This window comes from Colobus angolensis, unplaced genomic scaffold, assembly GCF_000951035.1.
Source record: "Colobus angolensis palliatus isolate OR3802 unplaced genomic scaffold, Cang.pa_1.0 Scaffold193, whole genome shotgun sequence".
NCBI classification, from domain to species: domain Eukaryota; kingdom Metazoa; phylum Chordata; class Mammalia; order Primates; family Cercopithecidae; genus Colobus; species Colobus angolensis.
Window position 1 is genome coordinate 2658936 of NW_012115077.1, and position 17706 is coordinate 2676641.

The 17706-nt window shown below is 40.1% G+C and overlaps 1 protein-coding gene across 2 annotated transcripts in view; it reads right to left on the reverse strand.

Annotated features, from left to right (window-relative positions):
* Positions 1–17706, reverse strand: part of BLMH (bleomycin hydrolase) — a 45633-nt gene that overhangs the window by 20644 nt on the left and 7283 nt on the right. For both annotated transcript variants that reach the window (XM_011940859.1, XM_011940860.1), the window contains 6 exons: positions 17461–17549; positions 16089–16181; positions 5025–5180; positions 3733–3891; positions 3550–3617; positions 2254–2371 (listed from right to left, as the gene is read on the reverse strand). In XM_011940859.1, the coding sequence (XP_011796249.1) occupies positions 2254–2371; positions 3550–3617; positions 3733–3891; positions 5025–5180; positions 16089–16181; positions 17461–17549 (683 nt within the window). The remainder of the gene's footprint in view (positions 1–2253; positions 2372–3549; positions 3618–3732; positions 3892–5024; positions 5181–16088; positions 16182–17460; positions 17550–17706) is intronic.

Sequence of the window (17706 nt, forward strand, 5' to 3'; positions counted from 1 at the left end):
ATTTTTGTATTTTTAGTAGAGACAGGGTCTTGCCATGTTGGCCAGGCTGGTCTCGAACTCCTGACCTCAGGTGATCCTCCCGCCTCGGCCTCCCAAAGTGCTGGGATTTCAGGCATGAGCCACTGCACTCGGTCTAAAAAACCTTTTATAACCTAACTTTATGTTTTGTTTATAATTCAAATGTGAGAATTTTGTTAAATTGGGGTGATAACACTTTTAAATCACCTTTTGCTATTTTAAAATGGCTTTTTGTGATCTACATAAGTAATGCAAATTATACTCTACACATTCTCCTGGGTAACCCTGAAAACCTGTTTCTTGGTGTGGGAGTCTCGCTAACTACAGAGCTGAGATTATCGACGAATGGAATAATGAGGAAAACAGCTCGCTGGTTTATAAGACCTCAATCTTTACATTTATTTATGAAAACTACATGAGGATCAGAAATATCAGCATTAAGACTGACTCTTAAGTTCAGGGCACCTTTACACCATACTGTTTGATCTCATATAAAACTGAGAATACCTCAGAGTTCTACTACTTAAAGCACTGGCCTTATAATTTGCAGGAATGTAATTAAACCTTTAAGACCAAGTTTTGAATATGGAGAGAGCACAGGGATCTTAGATGCTGTGGGGTTGAAAGGGCACCCTTCAAGTGAAGTAGTTGGAAGAGGTGAGAAAAAGGTACAGACAGAAAACGCCATTCCACTCACAATTCTGCATAGAGTATAAAAAACAAATCAGGACTTTTAGATAGGCTAGTTATGAAAATGTGGCATAATGATATGCTAAGATATTTCTAAACATTTTAAAGATCATAAATCTAGTGGATAGGATAGCAAAAACAATTCTCTATCAAACTATTTTCTAGCCAGGCACAATGGCTCACGCCTGTAATCCCAGCACTTTGGGAAGCCGAGGTGGGCACATCACCTGAGGTCAGGAGTTTGAGACCAGCCTGGCCAACATGGCAAAACCCCATTTCTACTAAAAATACAAAAAATCAGCTGGGCGTGGTGGCAGGCGCCTGTAATCCCAGCTACTCACAAGGTTGAGGCAGGAGAATCTTTTGAGCCTGAGAGCTGGAGGTTGCAGTGAGCTGAGATCACGCTACAGCACTCAAGCCTGGATGACAGAGTGAGTGAGACTCCGTCTCAAAAAAAAAAAAAAAAAAAACCCAAAACGATTTTCTAGAACAATTTATACAAGGTAGTTATTCTGTGAGTTTCCAGGAATTAGGCTAGAAAGAGAAAATTTTTGCTTGTGCTGGTAAGGAATTGAAGTAGTTCGAGTTCTTCCTTTCTGATGATCCCTGAGCACAGAGGGGAAAATATCTATTTTTACTGACTGGAAGTGAGGAGTTTATTTGCGAAAGATAAAATTTCAGTTGTTTCCAACTGTGTATCCTAAAAAAAGCGGTATTACTATACACACTATTTCACAGGAAATTCAAAATACTTTATATCCAATTTCCTGAAGCTCTGTATATAACTAGTAATGGGGATGGAGTCCACAAATTACTGTTATTGACATTTTACTGAAGAAGAATCTGAATGACAAATGAAGGAAAATCTGAACATACGTCATCAAGATATGAACACTTTCAGGGCACATTCTGATTCCTTATAAAGCAGAAGTTACCTTCTCTCAAGTCCCTTGCTGACTTCTCTTCACACCATGACCTTCCAAAGTTACACAGTTACTTGGTCGTTCCCTGCTGACCCGAATTCTCTTCATAGAAAGTTTCTATTTTTATATTACCTCTAGGCACACAGGCAAGCCCCAAGTGATGCAGGTACAATGTCTTTCTTACTTGGAAACTAACTTTCTTTTTTTTTTTTTTTTTGAGAGGGAGTCTCGCTCTATCGCCCAGGCTGGAGTGCAGTGGCTGGATCTCAGCTCACTGCAAGCTCCACCTCCCAGGTTCACGCCATTCTCCTGCCTCAGCCTCCTGAGTAGCTGGGACTACAGGCGCCCACCAGCTCACCCGGCTAGTTTTTTGTATTTTTTTTAGTAGAGACGGGGTTTCACCGTGTTAGCCAGGATGGTCTCGATCTCCTGACCTCCTGATCCGCCCGTCTCGGCCTCCCAAAGTGCTGGGATTACAGACTTGAGCCACCACGCCCTGCCGGAAACTAACTTTTAACAGAAATCATATACACTATAAATGAAGCTCTGTTGGGTAAACAGTCTGCAGGAGAATGTAGATCCATCTGTGCAAACACTCCAGCAGGCATGCTGAGGGTCATACCTTCTCTGAGACAGCAGTGAAGGTCATGGCGTGGGTCATAAGTGACTCACCAAAAGTCAGCCTCTCCGCTTTATTCATGTTCTTCAAGGAGACACCAAACACTAACTCATGGTCATACCTGTAAAAAGAATGATAGTACAAAATAAAGGGAGTATGATCATAGGGAAAACTGGCTTTTGGTTGTAAAAGGAATTCAGAAGAAACTGAAGGGGCTCAACAGCTCCAAATAAATAAGGCTCTAACTGTAGCTCTTCAGAAAGAATATGGAACATGCAGAACTTAGTCTCTCAGTGGGAGTCCATTCTCTACGTGTCACAAGAGTATGCAGGAAAAAAAGGAGAAGATTAAACATAAATTCTCCACATCAGAAGCTGACAAGTTTACATTGTCATTGAGGCAAGAAAACTTTAAAAAATAATGAAAAAAGCTTTTGAAGTAACTTCTTAGAAAACTGGTCTCTTTTGAGCTGGTAGAACCAACCAGTTTCTGAATTCATTTAAATCATTGCTGATTAAAATTTAAATAAATAATGCCCAAAATACTGGGGAATATTTTTGCATAAGCACTACACTCACATTGTTAAATACAAAGAAACAAAAGCCAAAATACATGTGAGAGACATCCTTGCATGTTCTAGTTAATGTGAAAGACACACTTGGGAGTTGCATCTACCTGCTTTCAAAAATTTTTTAAACCTCATTAATTCTCTTTTTAGCAGATTTCTCTGACTATCAAGATATTTACTCAACTTCCTACAAGTAACAACTACTTAAAAGTAACCCTAAAATGGAGAATGGTGAACTGTCAAGGAATCCTATATGATTCAGTTTACAAATTAACCTTCATTGTCATAAATGACCAGGAGGAATGCTTTAAAGTATGCACGCAAATTAGTCCCACTTGTTACAAAGACAAAATACAAAGCTACCAAAGTGACACAGCAAACGGGAGCCCTGCAAAATCTTTCATTACATTCCCAAATGTACTGAACACATTTACACACTAGTTAATTATTTTTTTAAAGTGTCTTTCTCATAGAGGATGGCTTTTTAGGAACACTCAACGATTTCTACTCAGATAGAAAGTATTGTGATCTTGATGTCCTGGGTTAGAGTATTTAAGTATGTGGAGTTTCTGCTATGAATCCTCAAACTCTACAGGATGCAAAGAAAGAGACTCGCCCTTAGGCCAACCTTCATCTTTGGATGAACCTCGGCAGAGTCATTTTGTACCAAGAGCACACTCTAACAGCAACAACCCACAAATGACTTTCTATTTTAAATTTCCTGCACTCACAGATTCATGTCACTGAGGCCCAGCTTGCCATTGAAGTGTTTTCCAACATCACAGCCAAACCACACAGCCTAGAAACAGAAGAGAGAGAGAAAGAAAGTCAACATAAACCCCTATCTTCCTATTATACCAAAGAAGTAAAAGATGTTTTAACCCCAATGTGCAAAATACAAAAACAATACCAACCTCTCCATCTTTGATGGAGGCAGCAACCATCTTTTTCAGGAAGTCAATGGGCTGGTTGTTGTATAGAGTTTTTCTCCCTCCAACCATATTGCTTAAGTATTCCACTGTGTAAAGTTTGTTGTACTTGTGCTGGGGCCTAGGGTCATTCACTAAACAAATCTATTGAGAGCAAAAACATATTGATTAGGGCACAAAACCAGGAATGTCAAGCAACACACAGCTCTCCTCTAGGTTCATGTTTGCATCAAGCTCATCACCTCTGCCTACAAGCTAAGTACTAGAGCCACATTGTTAAGTAACAAAGAAACAAAAAGTGGCAAAATACAGGTGAGAGAGGTCCTTGCTTATTCTAATTCGTGTAAGAGACACACTTAGGAGACACATCTACCTGTTTTTCCTACTAGCAAGAACTGCTCCAAAAGCAATTTTTTTTTTTTTGAGACAGAGTCTCACTCTGTCGCCCAGGCTGGAGTGCAGTGGCACCATCTCGGCTCACTGCAACCTCTGCCTCTTGGGTTCAAGTGATTCTCCCGCTTCAGCCTCCCAAGTAGGTGGGATCACAGACGTGCGCCACCACGCTTGGCTAATTTTTGTATTTTTAGTAGATGCGGAGTTGCACCATGTTAGCCAGGTTGGTCTCGAACTCCCAAACTCAGGTGATCCACTCACCACAGCCCCCCAGTGTGCTGGGATTACAGGCGTGAGCCACTGCACCCGGCCCTCAAAACTCATTTTGAAAAACTACATGCACTGAGTAAGAAAAACTGGAGAGCTAATCACAAGGCCCCTATTCTCAAGTTACAAGACAGGCATCTGCTTGGAAGAGGATCAAGAAGCCAATAAAAGGAAGAGGCTCTGATCATCCTGCTAGGCAGATGAGGAAGACTTAAAAGGAACAAGAAAAACAAAGATTGCTCCCTTCAACAAGAGAGTTCCCCAAGGGGACCTCAGTGCAAAAGTGCTCTGACTCCATGATAAGAAATACCCAATACACTTTCATTGTCTTTGCACTTGAGAATGATTCTGGTCCTAGACAGGGGCGCATGTGGGAATTAAAATCACTGCTGGCTTACAGTTTAATAAGTCTCTGAAGAGGAACACTGGGGAAAGGCTGATAAATCCTGGCACCACCAACTTCATTAGCTACATAAAACACTTCCAAGGAAGTGGGGAAAAATGTTTGCTATCTAGTTTGATACTCATGCATGCTAACCAAGAATCTTATACCATTCCCTGTGATTACCAGCCATTTGAAAGTAAACAGCCAGTGACTACCAGTGCCATTCACCAACCTTATTTTCCATATTGAAGAGTGGCTTGACATGCTCCCTGTAAAACTCCAAGGGTGTTATGGGGCCAATCTTCTGATAATTTTTATCTTTGTCTCGATACTCCCAGGTGAATGCCTCTGGTGGATTACCCAAACAGATGCACACCACTCGGAATATCTGGAAGAGAGGAGGAGGAAAGGCGAGAAATGGCTAGGGGGAAATGTTATTTTTTTCACCTCTTTTTCCTTAAGCTTAGGAAACACAAGAAGTTAGTGGCTAAATTCAAGCTAAAAATTTCACAAGAAATCTAATACTGCGTCAAAAATTGGAAAGCTGATGTCTGAGATTTGGTACCAGTCAACTTATGAGTTCTCAAATAAACACTGTGAACAATGCAATTCTGAAATGTTAACATTTAGTGCTTAGTACTTGTCCTGAAAATTATAACTTCCTTAGCCAAGAATCTGCCTACCATTGATACCCAGCAAGATCTGAGTTGCTGCTCTGCTGATTATTTTTCAAGTAACAAATAATGACAAATTTTATAAATGGATTTCCTTCCCTTTCTACATTGATGTTTTCCTTATTACAACAGGAGTCTCTACTCATAGGAAAGTAACTAATTTTTTAGCTGCAGTTGGATGACAATGCCTATTAAAAGTATTAGAAGAGGAGGGCTAGGTGCGGTGGTTCATGCCTGTAATCCCAGCACTTTGGGAGGCTGAGGTTGGAGGATCACTTGAACTGAGGAGTTCAAGACCAGTCTGGACAACGTAGTGAAACCCCATCTTAAAAAAGAAAAAAATCAGCTGGACGCAGTGGCTCATGCCTGTAGTCCCAGCTGCTCAGGAAGCTGAGGTAGGAGGATCGTTTGAGCCCAGGAGGCAGAGGCTTCAGTGAGCCATGATCATGCCACTACGCTCCAGCCTGGGTGACAGAACAAGACCCTATCTCAAAAAATACAAAAATTAGGGGCACATGTTCTCAGGATCTCCTGACGGCTGAGTCATGGTTTTTAAAAAAAAAAGTACAAACATTAGCCAGGCGTGGTAGCCTGAGCCTGTGGTCACAACTACTCAGGAGGCTGAGGTGGGGTGACCACTTGAATCCAGGAGGCAGAGGTTGCAGTGAGTTGAGATCACACCACTGCAGTCCAGCCTGACTGACAGAGTGAAGACCCTGTCTCAAAAATAAAAAGAGGAGTAACTTTTAGTAATAAGGTATAATTTTTTGGGTTATGAGACAATGTATTTTCTAATGATGTCACAACATCTTCAAGTTAACATCATTACAATCCAAGGATATATTTTATATTTTTTTCATTTTATAGAAATGCAAAAATAAGGCTGGGTGCAGTGGCTCACGCCTGTAATCCCAGCCCTTTGGGAGGCTGAGGCAGGTGGATCATGAGGTCAGGAGTTCGAGACCAGCCTGGCCAACATGGTGAAACCCCGTCTCTACTAAAGATACAAAAAACAAACAAACAAACAAACTAGCTGGGCATGGTGGCATGCGCCTATAATCCCAGCTACTCGGGAGGCTGAGGCAGGAGAATCGCTTGAACCCAGGAGGCAGAGGTTGCAGTGAGCTGAGATCATGCCATTGCACTCCAGCCTGGGTGACAGGGCGAGACTCCATCTCAAAAAGAAAAAAAAAGCAATGCAAAAATAGAAAAAGAGATACACCCTGCACAAGGACAGAATAAAAGTATTTCATCTTCTATATCAAATGTCCTTGTCTTTTTAAAAACATAACACTATGATCTGCCTCTCCCTTTTGCACCCACAGTTACCACCCTGATCCAATCATCTACTACCTGCATTATTTACGCCACACATTTGTATCTGCTATCACATTCAAGAGAAACAGACTTTATATTTACCAAGTGTGCCTATTTTGTGCTAGATACTATGTACTTGCTAGGTCCACTTCATTCTCCTAATACCCTCTCAAGGTATATTTCCCTCCACTTCCCCTCAACCTGGTTTTTCCTCCTTTTCCTCCTCCTTCTTTTTTTTTTTAATCAGAGATTGAGACACAAAGAAACCAAATAATTTACTTAAAGTCACACAGCCAGCAAGTGGAAAACCACAATCTAAACTGAGGTCACATGCTGTCAATGACAACAACAAAGTATTGCTCCTTGGCTACAGGATTTAAAAAGGGAAGATGTACTGACCGTCTACTTTGCTGTACTATCTTTCATTATCATATCTCTTAAGCTTCTCAGCAAAGATGGTGGATATTATCCCCCTTTTACAGATAAGGAAATCAAGGTTCAGGGAAATAAATCACTTTCCTGAAGTCATAGAGCCAGTAAACGGCAGTATCAGGATTTGAACTTAGGGCTGACTTTAATATGCTGTTTCCAAAGTCCATCTATTTGCCATTTACTGTAACTTTCTAGTTTTCATATAACTTGTCTCTCATAAAAGATTATACACTTCTTAAAGATAAGAACCAGATCATGGATATTTCGTGTCCTTTATAGCATCTAGCAATGCTGGCGACATGACATAGATATACCAGCTGATCTGAACATTGTTCCATTCTCCATATCACCACAGGAGAATTTTAAAAGGACTACTTTTCTCAACTCACGTCCCTGTTGAAGAGCCAATGTTTCCTTATTACCTCCCACAACAAATCCAAACTCCGTCCTTTTTCTCACTTTTTAACTTAGGCATAACATATGTTAAGTGTGTAAAACACACTAACAATTCGTTTTTTAAAAACATACATATATACCCATGTAACCATCATTCACATCAATATACATAACATTTCCAGGCTCTGGAGGTTCTCTGCTCCCTTTGCTATTAAGTAACCCACAACTTCCACCAGATAACCACTATTTTTACTTTATAACCATTGATTAGTTTTGCCTGTCCTTTAACTTCGTATAAAAGTATTCATGGAACATATCTTTTGTGTCTGGCTTCCTTTGGTTGACATAATGTCTGTGAGATTCACACACATTGCTGTGTATGTGAGCAATCTGTTCTTCACTGCTGTGATTCTATCTTAACAGAAGTAAGTTAACTTAGAGAAGAAGTTATGTTTGCCTGTCCTTTTGTTTTGTTCTGTTTTCCAAGATAGAACCTTCCTTTATTAAGATTTACTGTGTGTGTTATGAGCCTGAACATCTGGTCATTAAACCATCTCTCTTTTAACATTATATCCTTCTCGAGTTGGTTTCTACCACAGAAAGGAGGCAGAGTATCACATAAGCAACTGTAATTGAGTTACTCTAGCCAAGGATTAATGAGCTCTGTTTGGGATTCACAGTCATTTTGCATTTGCTCAGTGCCAAGACTACAAATGACAACTTTAGGCATCTGTCATTATGAAGAAGACATTGCCACTGGTAATTATGGTCAACTCAATGACAATGAAGATGTACAGTCAGAACATACTTAGATTAGAAAGGTTTTAAAGACCTAAATGATGTGTATTTTCAACTAGTAACTATTGTTACATGTGTATCTACATGTAGTAGTGGAATCATTTCGATCAATTCTCAGTTATCCAGGGGTGGTAAATTCAGCTCAGCCAGGTTCTGGTCAAAAAAGGAGAGGCAAGGCCAGGCCCAATTAAGATGAAGATAACTAAGTGAATTTCTGTTTACTTTTAAACATATTCTAAAGATAAATACAAATGTTTTACACTATAATTTGCAAAATACCTTATTATGTACTTGACTCCCTATTTAAAGTAAAAAGTGTTAAATTCCTCCTTCTCCCAATTACATTAGAGGAAATTTGCATTTCTGCTATCTAAATGAATTCTACAGTGAGTCCTTTTGTAAGACAATACTTATGCCCTTCACATATATTTTATAAATCTGAATTTTAATAAAGATATAATTAAGGCATAAGTAAGGATAAGGGTGATATTTCTTTCTTTTAGATTTTAGTAAAACTTTGTAACCTGAGATATGTTGCATTGCTTTATACTATTTGTTTACCACGACTATAAATTATCCAAAGTCATTAATACTTAAGCCAGTTTGTAACACTTTGTAAGGAATATCTGACTCTGAGTCAAACAACACTAGTTATTTAAATAAGCTCTCACTAAAAAAAAAAAAAAAATGCTCCAAAGAATAATTTCCATGGTCTCTGATACTAGATTTTTTTGATAAGAGACTCTGCAGTTCTGAAATAACATTCCCTGGGCAGTGAGCTTTAGGTATCCAAGTCTGCTCTCTGGTGGGCAACACTGGAGTGTCACCTGCTTCTCACAAGATCTATTTGGCATTCAGCACAAAAAAAGATACTGGACATTGAACACAAGAGATTATATTGAATTGAATAAAATAAGAGTACAACCACATCCCTCAGAATATAATTACACATTAAATTAATATTAAAACCAACAATTAGCCCATTTAGGGAAATGTATTTGTGACTTTAACTGAAATTGCTCACTTCCCATCCCAGTACTTCACATCTTTTCTCCTTTACTTTTCTCCATTGCACTTATCTTCTGACATACTATACGTCTTATACACTTGTCTTTCCCTACTAGAACATCAACTACACAAAGGTAGGTATTCTTTTCCGCATTGTTCACTGTTCAATCTCCAATGCCTAGAATAGTGTCAGGCACATATATTAAGAAATATTTACCGAACACATGCCTCCTTTTTTGTGGGGGGGGAGCGGGGGACAAAGCCTCACTCTGTCACCCAAGCTGGAATGTGGTGGTATGATCTCGGCTCGCTGCAACCTCTGCCTCCCAGGTTCAAGCGTTTCTCATGCCTCAGCCTCCCAAGTAGCAGGGATTACATGCACGCGCCACCCACCAGGCCTGGCTAATTTTTTGTATTTTCAGTAGAGACAAGGTTTCGCCACGTTGGCCAGGCCAACGTGATCCACCTGCCTCCCAGAGTGCTGGGATTAGAGGCGTGAGCCACCACGTCCAGCCCCACATCCAGCCCCGAGCACTTTTGTCATTTCAAACCAAATTTAGAACCAAACTGATACAGGGTGTGGACTTGGAATATGGGCTTTCCAAAATGCTGGAAAGCTGAAGGCAAAGATATACATGGCTCAATGACACCTGGCAACAGAGTCTGCTCTTCCTCAACTCCTTAAACGAATAATGATGTGATCCTATTAATTCTGAATCTGGTTTAAAAAGAACAGAAGCAGTCAATGTTTCTAATTATTCCCTTAAATATAGATTACTGAGAAAGGTCCCCTAAAATTGTGATATGAGTCCCAGAGTATAAAGGACAGCCTGCCCAAAATTGAGCTAAATTTTTTGATTGATGGAGACCCTTCGCTTAACCCTGGGGGCAGGTGTATGTCAAGGGAAGCTATGCTGAGTGCATCTGTACTTGTCTCTTGGGGCCATTTATCTTCTGATTAAGATTTTGTATCTTTAGCTAATTAAATAGGGAACTTAAACTAACCTACAACAATGTGGATTATATATAGTCCCTTTCTAGCAACCTATAACTGGAAAAACTGCAGCTGGTGCCAGAAAGGTCCAAGCCCTATTTCCAGTTTAAATATATTTCATAAGAAGATGAATTATAAAGAAGGGTCTTTCCTCTCAAGTCTCATTTTATAAAGGAGCTCCATTGTAACTGATCTCTAAAAATATTTTCAGGCCAGATGCAGCGGCTCATGCCTGTAATCCCAGCATGTTGGGAGGCTGAGGTGGGAGGATAACTTGAGCCTGGGAGGTTGAGGCTGCAGTGGGCTGTGATCGTAACACTGCACTCCAGCCTGGGCAACAGAGCAAGACATTATCTCAAAAAAATAAAAAAATAAATCTCTCTAATGGAGAGACCTGTTTATTTTAAATGACCTGCTGAAGTACAACACGGTAAAAGAAGCCGAATCAGGAGAGAAAGGTAAAAGAATGAGACATGAAATAAGGGGAAAGAAAGTGTAGATCCCAATTTAAAGACAAATGATACAGGACTTAGTTAATTCCCATACCCATGACAGACATCAAACGAGAGGAAGAAGGAAAGATGCAGCAGTTGAGAGTCAGGCATAAATCTTAGAAGGGTGAGAACCTGAAACAGTTTTTTAAGGCAGCTACAGGCAGACACAGAAAAAAGGAAAGGTTACAATAGTAAGGTAGTTCGAAGATGACAACCAAACTACTTGAAAGATAGCAAAACTTCATATAATTCTTCTGCTCAAAAATCTTCCTGACTTCTCATTGCCTATCGAATTGGGGCAAACTCTCATGTTCGTACTCTAAGTTCTTACTATCTATGTCTAATTTTACCTTTCCACTGTTAAGGCTAAAAGATTTCAGTGCTTGAAACCACTGCAGAAGAGACAGAATCTTAAGTATTCATTTGTATTTGAAATACTGGGTTGTTGAGAAAGTAGTAAAGTCTAAAGCACTGTAAAAATATTAGTTACTTGTATTATATAAAATGCAAAGCCCTACAATCATTTACCCCAACTTATTTTTTAAGAGACAGGGTGTCACTCTGTTGCCTAGACTGGAGTGCAAGGGTGCAATCATAGCTCACTGCACTCACTGCAACCTTGAACTCCTGGGCTCAAGTGATCCTCTCGCCTCAGCCTACCAAGTAGCTAAGATTACAGGCACACACCAACACATCCAGCTAATTTTTTCATTTTTTTGTAGAGATGGGGTCTCTCTGTGTTGGCCAAGCTGGTCTCAAGTTCCTGTGCTCAAGTGATCCTCCTGCCTTGGCCTCCCAAGGCAGATATGAGCCACCGTGCACAGCCTACCCTACCTTTTTTTAGTTTTACTGATGGAGAAAATAGTCTCAAGGGTAAAATAACCTATTGATCAAAGAATAGAATGGTCACAAGAACACTAAAGCAGTCACAGAAAACAGCTCAACTCTGAATAAGGTTTAGTGCCGTGGGTCAATGAGCCAGTTATAGGAGAGAAGAAGTAAGGAACCTACCTTAGTGACTATTTATTCACAGAGGAAGAGGAGAAGGGAAGACAGCTCTCTACTGCTTTCTGGTAGGGAATGAAAGAAGGGCAAAGATCTGTTTTTTTTTTTTTTTTGAGACTGAGTTTCGCTCTGTCGCCCAGGCTGGAGTGCAGTAGCACAACCTCGGCTCACTGCAAGCTCCGCCTCCCGGGTTCACGCCATTCTCCTGCCTCAGCCTCCTGAGTACCTGAGACTACAGGCGCCCGCCACCACGCCCGGCTAATTTTTTGTATTTTTAGTAGAGACGGGGTTTCACCGTGTTAGCCAGGATGGTCTCGATCTCCTGACCTCGTGATCCGCCCGTCTCGGCCTCCCAAAGTGCTGGGATTACAGGCTTAAGCCACCATGCCCAGCCAAAAATATATTTTTTAATCAAAGATGTCTTTAAAATAAAAATACAGATAACTAGGTTCTATTCTCAGGGAAATTGACTTTGTGGGTCTGGGACAAGTTAGGCCTATATATTGTTTTTAATAGCTGAGAGCCACTGCTATAGAATTTCCTAAGTCAATCATAATGGCTTCTTTTCCCTTTTTGTGGTACCGACAAATACTGTTTTTGGTCTTTGATTGATTGATTGATTGATTTTAGAAACGAGGTCTCACTGTGTTGTCCAGGTAGCGCTTGAACTCCTGGGCATGTGGACTCCAGTGATCTGCCTTAGCTTCCCAAGTAGCTGGCACGACAAGTGTCACAAAACAGAAAAGAGAATTCTTTTTGTTACAAAACAAAAAATTGACGTGTTACCACCATGCCTGGCTATGTTTTGCTTTTTAACAGACAAAGTTTTTTGTTTTGTTTTTGAGACAGAGCCTTGCTCTGGCACCCAGGCTGGAGTGCAGTGGCACAATCTTGGTCTCTGCCACACGTGGGGTTCCAGCGATTCTCATGTCTCAGCTGCCCAAGCAGCTGGCATTACAGGCGTGCACCACCACGCCCAGGTATTTTTTTCATATTTTAGTAGAGATGGGGTTTTACCATGTTGGCCAGGCTGTTCTTGAACTCCTGGCCTCAAGTGATCCACCTGCCTCGACCTCCCAAAGTGCTGGGATTATAGGCATGAGCCACTGCGCCCAACTGAGAATACATTAATAATCTTAAGGGGATCTGCAGGCTAAAAAAATGGACACTGAGATAACATTGCAATAGAGGTAACCACACATCTCCAAAACAAATCTGCCTTGCCTGTCATCTCAACAAGCAGTCTATATCTCACTTCTCAGTAAGAATGCCTTTAGCATAAACACATTTTATTCAAAGCTATCTGAGCTTCATGGTTGTTGATTAAGTCATCATTTTGACTTGCCTACAAGGTTACACAAATCATAGGTACTAATTTGTGGCTTTAAAACTGCAGCTAGATTCTTCATTACCAAAGAGTCAGGTTCAATTAAAAGGAGTCATCTGGGGGATTGTAAACATTTTAAAACCTTATATACAGGGCCATGCATGGTGGCTCACACTTTATAATACATGCAATCTTTGGGAGGCTGAGGTGGGAGGACTGCTTGAGCCCAGCTGGTGGAGATAGGCCTGGGAAACATAGTGAGACTGAATCTCTACAGAATTTTTTAAATAAATGAGCTGGGCATGGTGGCATGCACCTGTAGTCCCAGCTGCCTGGGTGGCTGAAGCAGCACTTGAGCCCAGGAGTTGAAGGTAATAGTAAGCTATGACTGCGCCTCTGCACTCCAGCCTGGGCAACAAAGTGAGCTCTGTCTCTAAGGGGGAAGAAACCCTTACACATAGAATTCTGTAGCAAATAGTTTAGGCAGAATCATTAAGTAAATAATCCTATAAAACACTCATACTCAGGACTTGGTAAAGTTGGATGTTACTATTTCTCTGAGACAGGAGTAGGGGAGGAAAAAATATGTGAAACATATCTGCCCTAATTCTTATCAGCCAATTACCATGCTCTACAAATGATGAGGACATCAATCTTAGACACATCATTAGTTCAAAGATCATTAAACCAAACATCAAAGGCCAAAAGGATGCTTATGATCTACAGCAAGTATTATCTAGGCCCTTTTCCATAACTGTTTGCAGAACCTTCATTCCTACTATGACCCCATCTTTTTTTTTTTGAGATGGAGTCTCATTCTGTTGCCAGGCTGGAATGCAGTGGCATGATCTCGGCTCACTGCAATCTCCGCCTCCTCGGTTCAAGTGATTCCCGCCTCAACCTCCCAAGTAGCTGGGACTACAGGCACACACCACCACACCTGGCTAATTTTTTGTATTTTAGTAGAGACGGGGTTTCACCATGTTGGCCAGGATAGTCTTGATCTCCTGACCCTGTGATCCGCCCGCCTCAGCCTCCCAAAGTGCTGAGATTGCAAGCGTGAGCCACTGTGCCTGGCCCCCACCATCTTAATCTAACCCTAAATAAAGGCAAATTATGTAGCAGATACAGCCTCTGCAAGACAGATTCCCCAAAAATCCAATAAGGAAAATATTTCAGATCCTGAACTGAATCTCAGACAGGTTTACCTAGGATCACAGACTGCTAAGTAAAAGAGTCAGAATTTAAACCCATGTATGTCTGACTCCAAAGCCTATTTTTTTCCTACTATACTAAGATGCCTCTCTTCCATAAGAATTTAAGAGATTATTTAAATGCATTTGGTAAATGAAATTTCTGCATTCGTCCACTCAACAAATATTTAAGAAACAGCTATTGTGTCAAGCACTAGGCTAGACATGTTAAACACGAACGGAGTCTTTAGAGCTTAAGGAACTTGTCCCAGGATATATGGCTATTAAGTAATGAGAAGACTAGAACTCAGATAGTAGATTACACCCTCCACTACTCCACTATGCTGCATCTCTAAAATTTAAAGGAAAACAGGAATGGAGCATTAGTGTTTTCCATCGCAGTGAAAAAAAGTACGCCATTTTAACTCCATACAGTCTTGAAACGAAGCCTAATTAAGGGCCCACTGGCTGACAAACGGATACATTTATTCTTTCCTCAAACCAATTTCAGTTTTATGCATATTCATTCTGGACATGGATAGTATTAATAATAAAGATTCTTAACTGTCTTGATCATAAATAATATTACCACCACATATTTTAGGGCTTTTTACATTTTCCAAAATGTTTTTACATACATTATTTTAACAAATAAAACCATCAATAGCTCCCTGTCTTTATTTCTACAGAAAGAAGCCAAATGTTCTGGTATCTATCTAACATCCCTTACATCTCTGCCTTTCTAGCTTAATTTGCTACCCATCATACTGACAAAAGTTATGTTTCAGCCACACGATTCCCTGAAGGTTCTATCTTTGTTCATGGCACTGTTCATACAATTCCTTTTGCCTAGAATGGTCTTGTTATCTACCTGGTAAATTGTGACTACTCTTTCTTTTTTTTTTTTTTTTGAGACGGAGTCTCGCTCTATCGTCCAGGCTGGAGTGCAGTGGCCAGATCTCAGCTCACTGCAAGCTCCGCCTCCTGGGTTTATGCCATTCTCCTGCCTCAGCCTCCCGAGTAGCTGGGACTACAGGCGCCCGCCATCTCACCCGGCTAGTTTTTTGTATTTTTTAGTAGAGACGGGGTTTCACCGTGTTAGCCAGGATGGTCTCGATCTCCTGACCTCGTGATCTGCCCATCTCGGCCTCCCAAAGTGCTGGGATTACAGGCTTGAGCCACCAGGCCCGGCCTGTGACTACTCTTTCAAGAGCTATCTTCCCTATGAAACCTTCAGCTCACTGAGCTAGTCACTTCCTCCTCTATGACCACCAAATCAGTTTTACACATCTAGCATAGGATTTATTCTAATTAGAGATATGTTTTTCCCAAGAGACTCAGCTCTTTAAGAGCAGTGACTATGTCTTTCTCATCTGTTTCCTCACTGCCAAACTCATAGAAGGTATTTAGTATTTATGAAATGATAAAAGAATGATTATACAGACCACTAAACTAGGCATTAGGAAACCTAAGTCCAAGTCCTATACTAAAAGGCAAAGTAAGTTTTAATCTCAGTTTTTTCAGTGTAAAATAAGTAATTTTCAATTCAATTAAACATTCGTTGCCATGACTAAAGCTTCCTAATCATTAGTTTAACAGATGGGAATATTCTGAGAGTTCTTTAGAAGGTCACAAAAAAATCCAAATTTTGTTATTACCTCCTCCATCATGACATCCTGTGTGGCTGAGATTTCTCCTTTGGTTGCTCCACTGTGTACCAGGTTCCGTAGTCGTATACAGAATTCTCTCATCTATGACAGAAACTTATTCAGCACTCCAATAGTTACCCAAATTCAATCGTAAATGAGTCTCATAGACCAACGCAAGTTCTATTTTGAAGTATAACTCAGGCCAGACCCATGGCAAAGTTCATAAAGGCAAATGTGTTTTTCTTCAACTTGTCCACTTAAACACATAGCTAAAAATGCTTTCCATAAGGAGCAGAGGCATAAATTATTCCTCTAAAATACTAGATGGAACTGCTCCTGTTCTGCAAACATCATATAAAGATGTTTTATGTGTCTGGGCATGGGGAAAACACGTGGTTACATAATGCCTATCGCTCAGAAAAAGCAGGAGACAAGATAATTATGCCACTATGTTACTCTAGTAGATTTTTACTTAGAATTTCAATATGGTTATGCCAGCCCCCAATAAAATTTTCATTTTTTCACTAAGATAAAGGTGAGTCTGAAATTTAACCACAGTGCTAAAGAAGATGTTGCTCTCACTTCAAATGGAATCAAATGCCATATTATTGATCTTTTAGCCTTTGGATAAAAATCCCCAGCGTTTCCAGGGTGGAAAATAGCCCACTTCTAATGTTGAGGAGACACACCTATAGTTTATTTTAAAATGTAATCTTTCTCCCAGGGAGATGAAAAATCCAATTTTGGCCTCATGGATTAGGACAGCAGATTCTGGCAACTCCCAGTTCTCAAAAACGAGGCCTGGCTAGCAAAGCAGCATCCCTGCAGGAATTATAATTCTCCTCTGGAAAACTGGTTATGTAGAGAAGACACAATAATTCATTAAGATAACTGAAGCAAATAAAAAGCAGTTCAATAACTACAACAAATCTTTAGTGGGTGGATAAACCACATTGATGTGGTCTGGGGAAGTCTCAGAACACAGCACACTCTTTAAGGGAATCTTGCGAATAGTTCTTTTGGTTTTACTAGCACATAAAGCAGTCCTAGCCCACCTCCACTAGAACCAAGTGAGAGACACAGCATCCTGAGTGCTTGCAGCCAGTATTAATTGGACATGGGACTTTATTTCCTAACTATCCCTGTAAGAAGATATTAACATCAATAGAAATAAAAGTGGAAGTTTTTTAAAAGCAAAAACTCTCTAATATTAATTATTTTTAAAGTTATTACATAGCTACATTGTTTCTGACAGACATTGACATCAGTAGTTATCTTGTACATAAACGGTATACACTGAAATACCCAGGAACCCCTTCTAAAAAATAAGTTTTAAGGAAAGTACACTAAACTCAATCCAACGCTGCTTCATATATTGTACCTTGTGATTCAGAATATCATTCATCCTTCTGGTTGCCTCTGTTGTATAAGATTCAGGAAAGCATTTCTTAGGGATAACACCATATTTTTCTAAAAGAAAACAAATTCCAGTGTCAAATAAGGTAAAAGATTAGAAACCCTGGCAAAAATAGTGATTGTTTCAAAAAATAGCCCATATTTTGCTGGCTTAATTCAGAAAATCTTATACTTCATATTATTAAGCAGGGTTTTTTTTTTTTTTTTTTTT